At 57.7% G+C, this 12162-nt stretch overlaps 1 protein-coding gene across 5 annotated transcripts in view; it reads left to right on the top strand.

The window, feature by feature from the left end:
- Window positions 1-1827: 1827 nt before the first annotated feature.
- Window positions 1828-12162, top strand: part of Macrod1 (mono-ADP ribosylhydrolase 1) — a 142925-nt gene continuing 132590 nt past the window's right edge. The window contains exons 1-3 of one of the 5 annotated variants that reach the window (XR_007342479.1): window positions 1828-2281; window positions 11220-11321; window positions 11930-12046. Coding sequence is in view for 4 of the 5 variants with exons in the window: in XM_048789065.1 (XP_048645022.1) it covers window positions 1987-2281; window positions 11220-11321; window positions 11930-12046 (514 nt within the window). In the remaining variant the exon portion in view is untranslated. The remainder of the gene's footprint in view (window positions 2282-11219; window positions 11322-11929; window positions 12047-12162) is intronic. The other 4 variants (XM_048789065.1, XM_048789066.1, XM_015478153.2 and 1 more) reach the window with 4 other exon arrangements.

Genomic DNA, 12162 nt, shown 5'->3' with positions numbered 1-12162 from the left:
AGGAGGTGCCAGGGCATGCAAGGTTTTCAGGCCCAGGTGAGAGGCGACCTCCTAATTGGGCACCAAACTTTCTTTGGCTGGGATCCCTGCCTTTCCTAGCATCCACTTCCCCAGACCTTGCCAGCAAGGAGAGAAACGGCAGAATAAAGGCCTTCCAAAGGCGTCCACATCCTAAACCTGGAGCCTATGAAAACGTTGCCCAGCAAGGAGGGAATTAGGTAGCAAATTCACTGACCCTAAGTAGTGAGGTTATCACGGATTATCCATCGGGCCCCAGGTAAACCCAGGGGTCCTTGAAAACGGAACAGGGAAATGGGATCCAGAGGAAAGGCCACCACAGAAGTCGAAGAGAGCTGTTGCACTGCTGGCTTCAAAGCTGGAGGAAGGGACCACCAGCCAAGGAATGTGGGTGGTCTCTGGAAGTGGGAAAAGGAACAGCTCCTCCCCTTCAGCTTCTGGGAAGGAATGTGGCCCTGAGGATCCCTGGATGTCAGCAACTTGTGTTCAGATTTCTGTCTTAGGAAACCTAGAGATGAGATAAATTGGTGTCCTTTAAGCTACTAGGTAATTTGTGGTAATGTTACAGTACCAATAGGTCCGAACTCAGCCCCCTGTTTTGTGAATCAGTGACATCTGCAAAGAAGACTTATCAGATGGGGACCAATCAGATGTGGGTCCAAGTGGGGTTGGGGGAGTTAGTTCTTGGCCCCTGGCTTCTGATTGGCCCCATTATCCTCTCTACCAGGACGTGTCACTGTCAGGGTTTGGGCTGGCCCACCCTCCAGCTGATTTACTGTCTGAAGTGCAAGGCCATGGTCACAGTGGGGGTGCCACCCGCACCCACAGGGCAGATCAGCCACCCTCACAGATGGCCAGGGCTATTGCTGCAGGGGCAGGTTCATTGCCAGATCGCATTCCTGAGGCACCCACTCATCCCTAATGTACAGCTCCAGAAGCTGGGGCCTCAAGAGGCCAGTGTATCCTAGGACGCAAAGCTAGTATGGGAACCTTCTCTGGAATCCTGGCTTCTAACTCCCAGGCACTGAAACTCCCACCGCATCTCCCTACCCCCACCTCATGCTGGGGATCAACCTATCAGGGCCTGTGCCTGCTACGTAAGCTTCCACCACTGGGCTGCACCCCCAGTCCCGAAATCTACCCATTATTATAAAAATGATCTTAATAGTATAGGAAAATATTAAAATATTTCAATTAAAAATCTATCTGTCCTAATGACTGTAAAAAGTTAGGGAAAATATAAAGGTAAAAATCGACCTGATTCTTCCACCCGAGAAAGCCACAGGGCACCCAAATCTCTGCCTTCAGATTCCACTGTGTCCCTACGTCCCCAGTTGCTCTAAATTCAGGTTCCAGCTGGCCTCCACCCCTGGGGCTTTTTAGAAGGCAGAGGTTCAGCGGCCTGGGAAAGTCGCCACACCCGGAATACCGGTAGGGCACCTGTCTTCTGCCCACCGGCGCCGGCTAGAACTAGCCTCTCCTGGGGTCTGGGAGGAGATAGGGAGCTGCTTGGGACGTGGAGGCGGCGCCGGGGTGACGGTGGAGAGAAAAGTCCGGGTCTCTACATCTGCACCAAGGGCGCGGCGCCTGCTTCCTGAGTTGCGTTCGGAGCGCCGGGGCCCCCGATCCGCGGAGGGGCCAGGGGCGCAGAAGCCGGGCGGGCTGCAGCAGGCGCCGGCCGTCGAAGGACCGCAGACCCGGACAGCTGGGGGCGGGGCTCTCGCGCGGGGGCGGCGACGGCCGGGCGGGGCGCGCACGTGTGTCTAGGTCCCCGCCGGCGGGCCGAACTACAAGTTCCAGGGTGCCCAGCGGCGCGCCCGGGTTTTCTGGCCGCTCCGCCCGCCGGCTCGAAGCAGGTCGCCACGGGCTGGCACGCGCCACCCGGTCCCCGAGTAAATAGGGAGAGACTCTCCCGAGCACCTTAAATAGAGTCCAAGTGGGCGGGCAACTGCCCCGCGCCGCCTGCTCATGTCTCTGCTGAGCCGAGTGTCCCGCCGCCTGGCACAGCTGCGCTCGGCGGGGCAGCTGCTGGTCGCCTCGCGCCCCCGGCCCGGCCCCTCGGGTCCCACGCGGACCCGCAGCAGTGCGAGCGGCCCTCCGGCGTCCCTGGGCTTGCACGGCCCCCGCGCGCGGACCTCGGCGGGAGTTGGGGCTTGGGGGGCGGAGGCGGTGGGGCGGAGACCCGGGGTGCGCACCTGGGCCCCCCTGGCCATGGCGGCGAAGGTGGACCTGAGCACCTCCACCGACTGGAAGGAGGCAAAATGTAAGTGGAAGCGCGAGGGGCGAGGGTGGCCCACGTGGGTCTCCCGATTGGTCAGCACCCCGGAGCAGCCCCTTCCACCGGGAGACCTGGGGAAGCTGAGGCCGGGCCTGCCCTGAGTCGGAACCTCCCCCACTCGCAGCCACGCCCCCTACCCGGTGCCCTGCCCCACGCTCCGGTTCACACAAGACCAGGTCGAGTCTCCTGTTAGGGGCAGTGTGAGGACCGCGGCCAAACCTCTGGAATGGGTCGCTGGGTACTCCCAGAAATCATCTGGGACCTACCACTTTAATCCATTGTGCAGGAGGGAAACTGAGGCCCAGGGCCAGAACCCACTTCCCCAAGGTCACTCCGCGATTTTCCTTGAGCTGAAGTTAGGATACTGACCTCCCCATACTTGTAGTTTGGTTCCCAAGTGGTGGCATTTGAGACCAAGTGGAAATAGCTCTGGGGCAGGCCGTGCATCTAGGTGGTCAGATAGCCCCACAGAGTGACCTCCCTAGGCAGGACTGCCCTGCTCTTAAGCACCGCCCTGCTCAGGGCCTTCCTGGGTACGGTCTGGTACTCTTTTGTCCTCATTGTTGGCTTCTGGCCACTTGCAGCTGTCTGTGCCGCGTTCCGTTCCTGGGGGCAAGGAGGTTAGGGGGCTGGGGAGCAGACGGAGATGGGGCGTTGCTTGTGAACCTTTGACACCTTCCTTCTGTCGCCGCCAAGAATCAAACTACTCCTCCCCCTCTGTACCTGCCACAATTTATGGAGGGGCCATGAATCCCTGGACTGGGAAGGGGACTAGGAGCTCCAAATAGCCCTGTTGGACTGTCCAGCTGCCCCTGCCCTTCAGGGCCTGCCCCCTGGGCTCTAGTGACGACTCCTGGCCGGGTCCTCTTTCAAAAGAGCAAGAAAGGCGCCTCATTGGCTGGGCTGCTGGTGGGTGTGGCCATGGGGCAGGGCAAGCTGGCCTGGGCCTGGAAGTAAAAGGAAGGTGGCTATCTTGGGGCTGGCGACAGTAGCAGTAGAAATCAAAATGATTTATTGCTGTCATTTGGATTGTTGTATACCCTGGATCCTGAAACACCTGCTGTACTCACTGGGAAAACGGAGAGGCTGTCACACTGTCAGCCCTTGTCCTAACCACCCCTTAGGGCAGGAGTAGGGTGTCAGAGACACCTGGCAGGGGTGTCACTGTCCTCTCAGGGAGCCACTCTTTGTCAGAGAGGCGCAAGCCAGGATGGTGGGAAAGAACTGGGGAGACAGGTAGTCCCTTGCACTTGTTCTGGGGTCTGCTGCGGCTCTTAGGAACCAGGCCCTTTTCCTCCCAGCCCCCCATTCCTTGGTACCCTTGAAAACAGCTGGACTTGTGGAAGCTGGTGGAGCCAGAGGTGCCCAGGCTGCTGTGGCGTCCGAGGGCTCTTTCCTCTGCTTGGAGCTGGGATTTCCAGCCATTCTTTTGGCAGATTGCTACTGAGCATCTTCTCTTGGCAGGTAGCCCCACAGTGCCAGGGATTTGGTGGTGAGTGGCACAGGCACGGGCCTGCCCTCATGAAGCTCATACAGGAGAGACAGTGTCAGGTCTTGTCAGTGCCAGGAAGAAGCTAGAGGGGGCCACTGAGCTGGGGGGGCAGGGGGGCTTCTCAGGGAAGGTGGCCTGAACTAAGTGAGCCAAATGGGAAGACGCTGGCTGGGCCCATCATTCCAGGCCCGTTGTTGAGTGACAGCTGGTCAGGCTTAAAGGACCTGGGGGTCTCCTGCCTCTAACCCTAACCCCCACCCCAGAAGCCCACTCACAGCAGCATGCAGGTAGGTGTCTCCACCAAGGTGCCAGTGGCTTGTGGGTGAGGTGCAGAGCTCTTGGTGTTTGGGCCTCTGTTGCTGCATAAAAATCACCCCAGGCAGTGGCGCACACCTGGGAACCAGTCGCTCGGGAGGCTGAGGCAGGAGGATCGAGAGTTCAAAGCCAGCTAAGACCCTGTGTGTAAATAAAATATTAAAAAAGGGGCCGGGGCTGGGGCTCTGTGGTAGAACATTGCCTAGCGTGTGGGAGACCCTGGGTCCAGTCCCCAATACTGCAAAATAAAGAAATGAATAAAGTGATCTGAACTTTTGTGACAAGACAGCAAACACATATTAACTCAGAGTCTCTGAGAGTCAGGATTGGGAGTACCCAAGCTGGGTGTTTGTGGCTCAGGGTCTCCCTTAAAGTTGGTGGGGGTCCAATTAGGGCTGGAGGAGTGATCCCGATGACAGTGGTGGGCTAGAGCCTCAGTTCTTCATCCTGGGGACCTCCCCATAGGGCTCTTGAGTGTTCTGGCCTCCCCCAAAGCATAGGGGACAGAGGAGACCAAAACGGGAGCTACAGTCCCTTTTGGTGGCCTAGTCGTCAGAGTCCCACATGGCCTCTTCCCACTTTGTTCTAGGATCCAGAGTTGAGTCTGGGAGCCTGGCCACTCTCCAGGGAGGGAAATCAGGGCCCAGGACTTGCCTGTGCTGGGTGAGCCCAGGCTCTGCCTTCTGAACAGAAGAGTGTCCTGCCGGAGGTCAGCAGAGCTGCCCCAGCTAGACTGCCCCTAACTGGAGTCTGCCCATGGTCCTCAATGTCCTACAGTTGTTTTCATTATATTCAAACTGCATCTGGAGCTGAGGTCAGTCCCGCAGCAGAGTGTGCGGAGCACACAGCTCTTGGCAGGTTATGCGTCTATGTACGGCGCTCCTCGGGCTCGTGGCCAGCGCACTCCCACTACCCCTGAGAAACCCTGGGAGGCCGTCACTCTTCTCACTGTCTGTTTTATGTCTTCTTGAGCTCTGTGGAAACAGCATGGCCAGCTCCTTTTACTCCATGTCTGTGTGATCTGTGAATATCATCGGGTGAAGCAACAGTGTGTGGTTGTCTTTTTTTTACTACTGTCTAATATTCCATCCTAAGGATGTACCATGGTTTACCTGTTTTTCTCTTGATGGGCATTTCTCGTGGATAAAACTTGCTCTGAACATTTTTGCATATATCTTTGATGGACATGTGCTCTCATTTCTCTCAAGAATATAGCTAGATAGGCCTCCAAATGCTTGTCAGCTTGCCTGATATGATTTTTTCTCTAGGATTGGCAGTAACCAAACTCACAAGAGACTGATGTATAGGTCAGAGGAAGATGTGCAGTTCATGAGTGGGGAAACAGAATGCTAATGGGCTGAAACCCTCATGTGCTTGGGCAGGGGTGCCTCCCCCTGTGGAAAAGCCACGCGGAAGCCAGATGGTAGCCTTAGGTCTGCTCAGCAGCGCGTGTTCTCACCCAGGGGTGGGTGGAATGGTTTTGGAAGCTAGTCCCAGGACAGGATGGCAAGCTTCCCTTCTTGGGAGGGGACCCACCGCCCACTGAGAATCTCCTCACCTGGTTGGCTGCTCAGTATTTCAGTCCCTGAGGTGTGGAGTGCGTGCTCTGGGCCTGGGCCCAGGGTGCCCCTGCACACAGCCTGGTTTGTTCACTTCCAAATTCATCACTCACTTTTCCAGTCAGTAAAGACCCTCAGGCAGGTCTTGCTGGCTGGGAGGCATTCGATCTTTTTTCCATGCTTTGGCAGTGTCCGATCTCACTGCCCAGGTATTCATTTCTCTGATTCGGTAGTCTCAGTCCTGGAGTGCCACGTTAATCCCCCTGGTGCATTTCCACCATGAGACCGTGCAGAGCGCCACATGGAAAGGTGGTTGGGTGTGAGGGGCCTTAAGGTGGAACTCTTGGGGACACCTGAGGCCTGCTGTGTCACTGCAGGAGGGGCCTGGTCTTGTCTTCTCGCGCTAACCTGTATGTGGGGGCAGAGCTGTGTGCTAAAGGGAAGGAGCATGGGTGTCACTGGACCTGGGTGGGCCCAGAGCTGCTGCCCCTGCTCCTGAGCCTCGGTTTCCCTGTCTGTGAGATGGGATGGAGATCACATCAGCGGCGATGGCCTGCAGAGGGTCCCGTGACCCCGCTTCCTGGTCGTCTCACTCAGGTCCATTTTGGGCACAGTGACACTGGCTCCTGCAGACCCTGTCCTTGCACATTCTGAGCCTCACCCCCCCCCCAGGTGGCTCAAGCGGGGGGCTCCTGTTCTCTAGCTGCAGATCCCGCGGGCGGGGGCCAGGGCTAATTCAGGCCCCGCGGGAGCTCATCCGGAGCGATCAAGTGTCTGATGTGGCCGCTGAACCGGCAAATGCTCCAGGCACACCTGGGAATGGGGGGTGATCTTCCATCTGCCCGGATGCAGCTTGGCATGTCCCCGTGTGGGAGGAGGAAAGCTCTGAGGAGCCCTGTGCCCTGTCCCCATCATTCCTGCCACAGGCTTTGACAAGCCCTGCTCCTGGGGGACCTCGGGCACAGGTGATTAATGCCCCTGCCACCGAGTCTAACCACCACCTTGTCATGGGCACCAGGCGTCATCAGCCCTTCCCGCCTGGCCTCCTCTAGAAGGCCCGCCCCGTCCCACGGAGCGCCATAAAGACACTTCTTAAAACACATCATTGGCTTCCCGCTTTCCCAGCACGCTTTATGGCCCGGCAGAGCTGCCCCCGCCTGCCCGCCTTTCCTCCCGCCAGCCGCGGGGAGCCTTGTCTGGGGTCAGCCCCCCCATCAAAATTTACTGCGAACATCTTTTTACAACACCTGTCTCAGTGAGCTGTGAAATACTCTCGCCTCTTCAAAAATGAAGGAAAATGAAAATGCATGTTTTACATCTTTTATTAAAAAAAAAATAAAACTCACTTGTGCTTTACATCTGCATCTGTCCTTCTGACAGGAGGTGGAATATTCTACATGTGAGGGGCAAGTGCCCAGCCCAGTGCTTCGGGCCTTTTGAGATGTGCACGCGGGGGCCTGAGACTGGCACAGGATGACAGATGTCCCCAAGGTTGGCACCCAGCTGGCTGGTGGCAGAGCCAGGAGGCTGTCTCCGGGAAGAAGTGGCATCTTTGGGACTTTGGTAGGGAGAGGAGGTCTTGCAGCTTTGTGTCACTTAGACCAGGCTTCTGTTAATGGGGAGGACAGCCCTGTCTCAAGTTCCTTTCACTTTTGTGACCAGAGGCAGATCCTGTTGCCTCTTCTGTAAAACAAGGCGGTGTCCAAGGTCAAAGTCAGAAATAAGTGAAAACAAAGGCAAATCTATCTAGGAAGCAGGGAAGGGAGAGGAAGGGTGGTGGGGAAGGGACTTCAAAGGAAGAGCAGCATCCCAGGCAGGGGGCACAGCAGGTGCAAAGGCCCTGAGACAGGGAACCATTTGGTTGTTTTGAATGGTGAGTGATCTGGTAGGAGATGAGGGGGAGCTGTCACTGGGGCACTGGTGTTTGAGCTGAGTTTTACAGAGGAGAGACAGGATCTGGCTTATGTTCCTAGGTTCCCTGGGCAGCTGTACAAGGAATGGGATAAGGGGTGATGTGGGCTGGGCATGGTGGCGCATACCTGTAATCCCAGCAACTCAGGAGGCTGAGGCAGGAGCATTGTGAGTTCAAAGCCAGCCTCAGCAATTTAGTGAGGCCTAAGCAACTTACCGAGACCCTGTCTCAAAATAAAGTATAAAAAGAGCTGGGGATGTGGCTCAGAAGTCAAGCACTCCTGAGTTCAAACCCTGGTACCAGAAAAAAAGTGAGAGGATGATGTGGAGTTGGGGGACCGGCTGGGGATGGAGCGGTCGGTCCAGGGTGTGGTGGTGGGGTCGGCCCCAGGGGTGTCAGGGGATAAATCTAACAGGCTCATAGCTGGATGGGATCTGGGGGTAAGAGGAAGGGGAGGGAAAGACCTTTGGGCCCAAGGAAGGAAGGAAGCGGGAAAGGAGAGCTGTGAGAAAGCATGGATTTGGGGAAGGAGTAGAGTTCTGCTTTGCGATGTGACTTTAAGGGGTGAGAGCAGCCAGGGCCTGGGGAGGGCCCAGGAGTCAGGAGGGGCTGGAGGTGTGGGAAGAGAGGCTGGATCCGTGGAGATAATGTGGGGGCCTAGGGAGGTGCAGGTTGAAAGAAGAGGTGAGGCAAAGGGGAGATTTTCTGTCCATAGGAGGACACGTGGCAGGTGACCTGGACCTTGATCTTTCTTTTAATATATCTTTTAGTTGTTGATGGAACTTTATTTATTTTTTATGTGGTGTTGAGGATCGACCCCAGGGCCTCACACATGCTAGGCAAGTGCTCCTCCACTGAGCCTCAACCCTGGCCCGACCTTGATCTTTTTAAATTTTCCCTGTGCTAGGAGTGCACCCAGGGTCCTGTGCACGCTAGGCAAGTGCTCTACCTCCCAGCTCCTCCCCAGCCTGACCTTCATCCTGATGGAGAAGTGGTGCGGGGACCCCCCTGGGTGGGCATAGGGGCGTGTGGGAGGGCCCAGGGGAGCTGCGAGGGCTGGAAGGCAGCCGGGAGGAAGGACCTTCATGCCTGGTGACCCGAGGGAGGGAGGGAGGACGAGGTGCTGGCAGGTGGTGGTTCCAGCTTGGTGGGGGCGGAGGCGGCATCTGATGGCCGCCTGTTTTCTGTGGCTGGAGCAGGAGTAGGGGAGCTGGCTGGGGAAAGGGGGGGCACTCCCAAAGCAGCAGCTGGAGGTCTGGGCAGAAGGTGCTGCAGGGGAGGTCAGGAATTTGCAGGAGCCTTCTGCTTGGAGGTGGGGATTTCCTCCAGTGATCTGCAGCTCCTGGGGACGGAGCAGAGAAGCTGGATCACTTCCTTCCAGAAGGTTCCCTGTTCTCCCCTTTTTCTCAGTCAGACTCGGAACCTCACCTTGCCTTGCGCCCCTGGGCCGGATGCTCAATAAATATTTATTAACTGATCTGCATTCAAACTGCCAGCGAGGGACAGAGCCTGGCTCAAGGCCAGCCTCTACTCTAGGACCTTCCTTGCCCTCAGTGGTGCCACCTGCCAGCCGACCCGCCTTTCACTGGGTACCGTGCTAGCCCAGCCCACTTCTCATTGGATGCTAGAGGCGACTTTCCAGACCCCCCCGGGGGGGTTGGTTGGTTTGTTTATAGTCTTGCCTTGTTGCCCAGCAGCTCTCAAACTACTGGACTCCAGCGATTCTGCTGCTCAGCCTCCTGAGTTCCTGGGCTGCAGGTGTGCTCCACCATGCCACACCCTTGTTTTAGAGAAGAGGGCATTGGAGGCTTCAAGCCCAGAGGGTTGCTTGAGCTCCTTCCAGCCTTAGTCATCCCACGCGCTAAGAAAGGGGCAAGTGGGAGCCCTGGAGGCTTCTCAGTCTGCTGCCACGTGTGCCCGAGGGAGGGCAGTCCTTTGAGAATAGGGTGTAGGAGGATGACGCTGAGATGGAGGGGCCTTTCTGTCCCCTTAGAAAGAATGAAGAGGGGGCTGGGGCTGGGCACAGTGGTAGAGCACTGGCCTAGCATGCACAAGGTCCTGGGGATTACTGGGGAGTAAGTAATCCCCCCAAATTGGGGGCACACTTTGCAGTCTGTCATGGCATCCCTGGGATGGGGTCAGACCTTAATAAGCCTTGGGGGCTCTGCAGCTGATCATCCTTCATGCCTGCCCCTCCTTCTCCTCCATGTTCCCCAGGCCTCAGGGTTCTGTTACCCCCTCTCCTGCCCATCCCTTTGCAGCACATCTCAGAGTTTGAGTTGCTTGATTGTGTGATGCCTGCCTCAGCCTCAGTGTCCCCGGCTGGATTTTAGATCCACAGGGTCACTTCTGCCACATTTTGCATATCCCCAGGGCCCAATCTGATGTTGTAGGTGCCCAATAAATGCTTGTGGAAGGGGCCGGGAAGTGGCTGCCAGAAAGTGTGGCTCTGGCACGGGCCACAGGTAGGCAGTGTGGGGGTTCTGCTGGCCTGAACAGCAATCCCACCACAGCTGTGAGCAGACTCAGCACCCAGCCTCTCTGTGACTTATGTCAGGCCACGATCTTGGCATCCTGGGGGTGTTGTCACCAGAGCCACCGGTGGGCAGATGAGGAGACAGACAGAGGCTTGGATGGATGGACTAGATGGCCTTGGCAGTGAGAGGGCATTCCCTGGGGGACCCGCCTGTCTGTTGAACACCTGCTCCCCGCCGTTTCCATGGAAGCTTCCAGGAGGCTACCATCCCTTTTCAGCACCTCCTCTAATTGCTGCCCCCTCCTACCTATTTTTGCCGGGAGTTGTGACGCCCCCGCCCACCCCTGCAGGCAGGCAGAGGGGCTGCTCCATCAGGGGGCCGGGTTGGGCCGAGCCTGGGTGTGCAGGCGTCCTGCGGCCGGCAGGAGGAGCCCGTGAGCCGCGAGCCGGGACCAGCGCTGCCCTGCAGAGAAGCCCGGGAGCTGGGCTCTGGGTTTTCTGCGTGGTGCGGCCACAGGGCTGGCCCAGCCCAGGAGGCGGGGCTGCAGCAGGGGACCCGCCCCGCAGACCCAGAATCCATGAGTAGGTGGGGCCCTGGCTCCCCACTCACTAGCTATGTGACCACGGGTGGCCTCCCAACTCCCTAGGCCCAGTGTCCTAATCTGTAGAATGGGCAGAAATCCGTGGGTGCCCTCAGTCAGTGCTGGGGGGATGTTGACAACCGGTGCCAGATCTGCTTGGTTCTGTGGCACTTTGAGGACAGTTCTCCTGCCATTCCCAAGTCATGATGTTGATGTGACCTTGGTAAGGTAACAGAGGGCGCCCACCTCCTGGCTTATGTGTGAGGTGGAAATTATTCTGCTAGGGAAGTCTTAGTCCTCATCTGCAAACGAGGGAATGAGGGACCCACAGAGATGGGGACACGGCTGGTAAGTGGCCACACTGAATTCTGAACTGAGAGGTCCAAGGTGTCACGCAGTCCCCCAGCCTCCCTGCCTCAGTTTCCCACTTGGAACACAGAGATTGGGGCAGGATGTTCTGGGGACTCTCGGACACTCACACCTAGGATGTGCCCTCCCCGCCTGGCTGTGGGAAGGACAGCCTGGCGTGCGAGAGTGCCCTGGACTGCCCGCTCCTGACTCTCCTCCCTGCCTGCTCCGCCCCTGCAGCCTTCCTGAAGGGCCTGAGTGACAAGCAGAGGGAGGAACATTACTTCTGCAGGGACTTCATCAGGCTGAAGAAGATCCCCACGTGGAAGGAGACGGCAAAAGGTATGCCCTGCCACAGCCGGCCCGGTGGCCCTTCAGACGTGTGGCCTGGGAGAGTTATGCAGATGAGAAGCATCCGACATGGACGGGTGGAGGGCTTGCTGTGTGTGGGACTCTGCCGGTGGGTGTCACCTCACTTAATGATTACACAGCCTGAGACCAGTTTAGTTTTTATTCCCATGACACCACTGGGAAGCCAGCCCCAGGCCATATAAGCCACCTGCCCCCGATTACTTGATTGTCGGGAGCCAGGTTTGAAGCTTGCTTGCAGTGGGGAGGTGGGCTGGTGAGCTCCCGGACTCTTCGAATGCTGGCCTGGTAACCGGTAACCTGGGACAGGTCACTTATCCCACCTACACCTCAGTTTCCACATCTGTGAAGTTGGGGTGGGCGGCACGATGTACCTGCTCACGGTGTCATGAGAGGCCACAAGACCTTGGCCTCTCAAGAGGACGTAGGAGGTCCTCACTCAGGGTGGGATGTCATCGCCAGCATCAGTGGTCACCATGCTGCAGACTGCCACAGTGGGGCTGCACCTGACCTGTGGGCCCTGCCTTGGTCACTCTGCAGGGGGGCCTCCCCGTCACCCCTGTGGCTCCTCCCTATTCCAGGGGTGGCGGCAAAGGTGGAGGAGCCCAAGTTCAAGAAGGACAAGCAACTCAATGAGAAGATCTCCCTGTTCCGTGGTGACATCACCAAGCTGGAGGTGGATGCCATCGTCAACGCCGGTGAGTGACTGGTCAGAGACCTGGTGGCTGCATATCCTTCGCTCTGGTCTGCTGGGCTGGACGCGGGTGGGCGCCACCTGGCTCCACAGAGGCTCCCGATGGGGCGAGGAGGGCTG

This window comes from Marmota marmota, unplaced genomic scaffold (assembly GCF_001458135.2).
Source record: "Marmota marmota marmota unplaced genomic scaffold, marMar, whole genome shotgun sequence".
NCBI lineage: Eukaryota > Metazoa > Chordata > Mammalia > Rodentia > Sciuridae > Marmota > Marmota marmota.
This window is presented reverse-complemented; position numbering and strand designations above follow the sequence as displayed.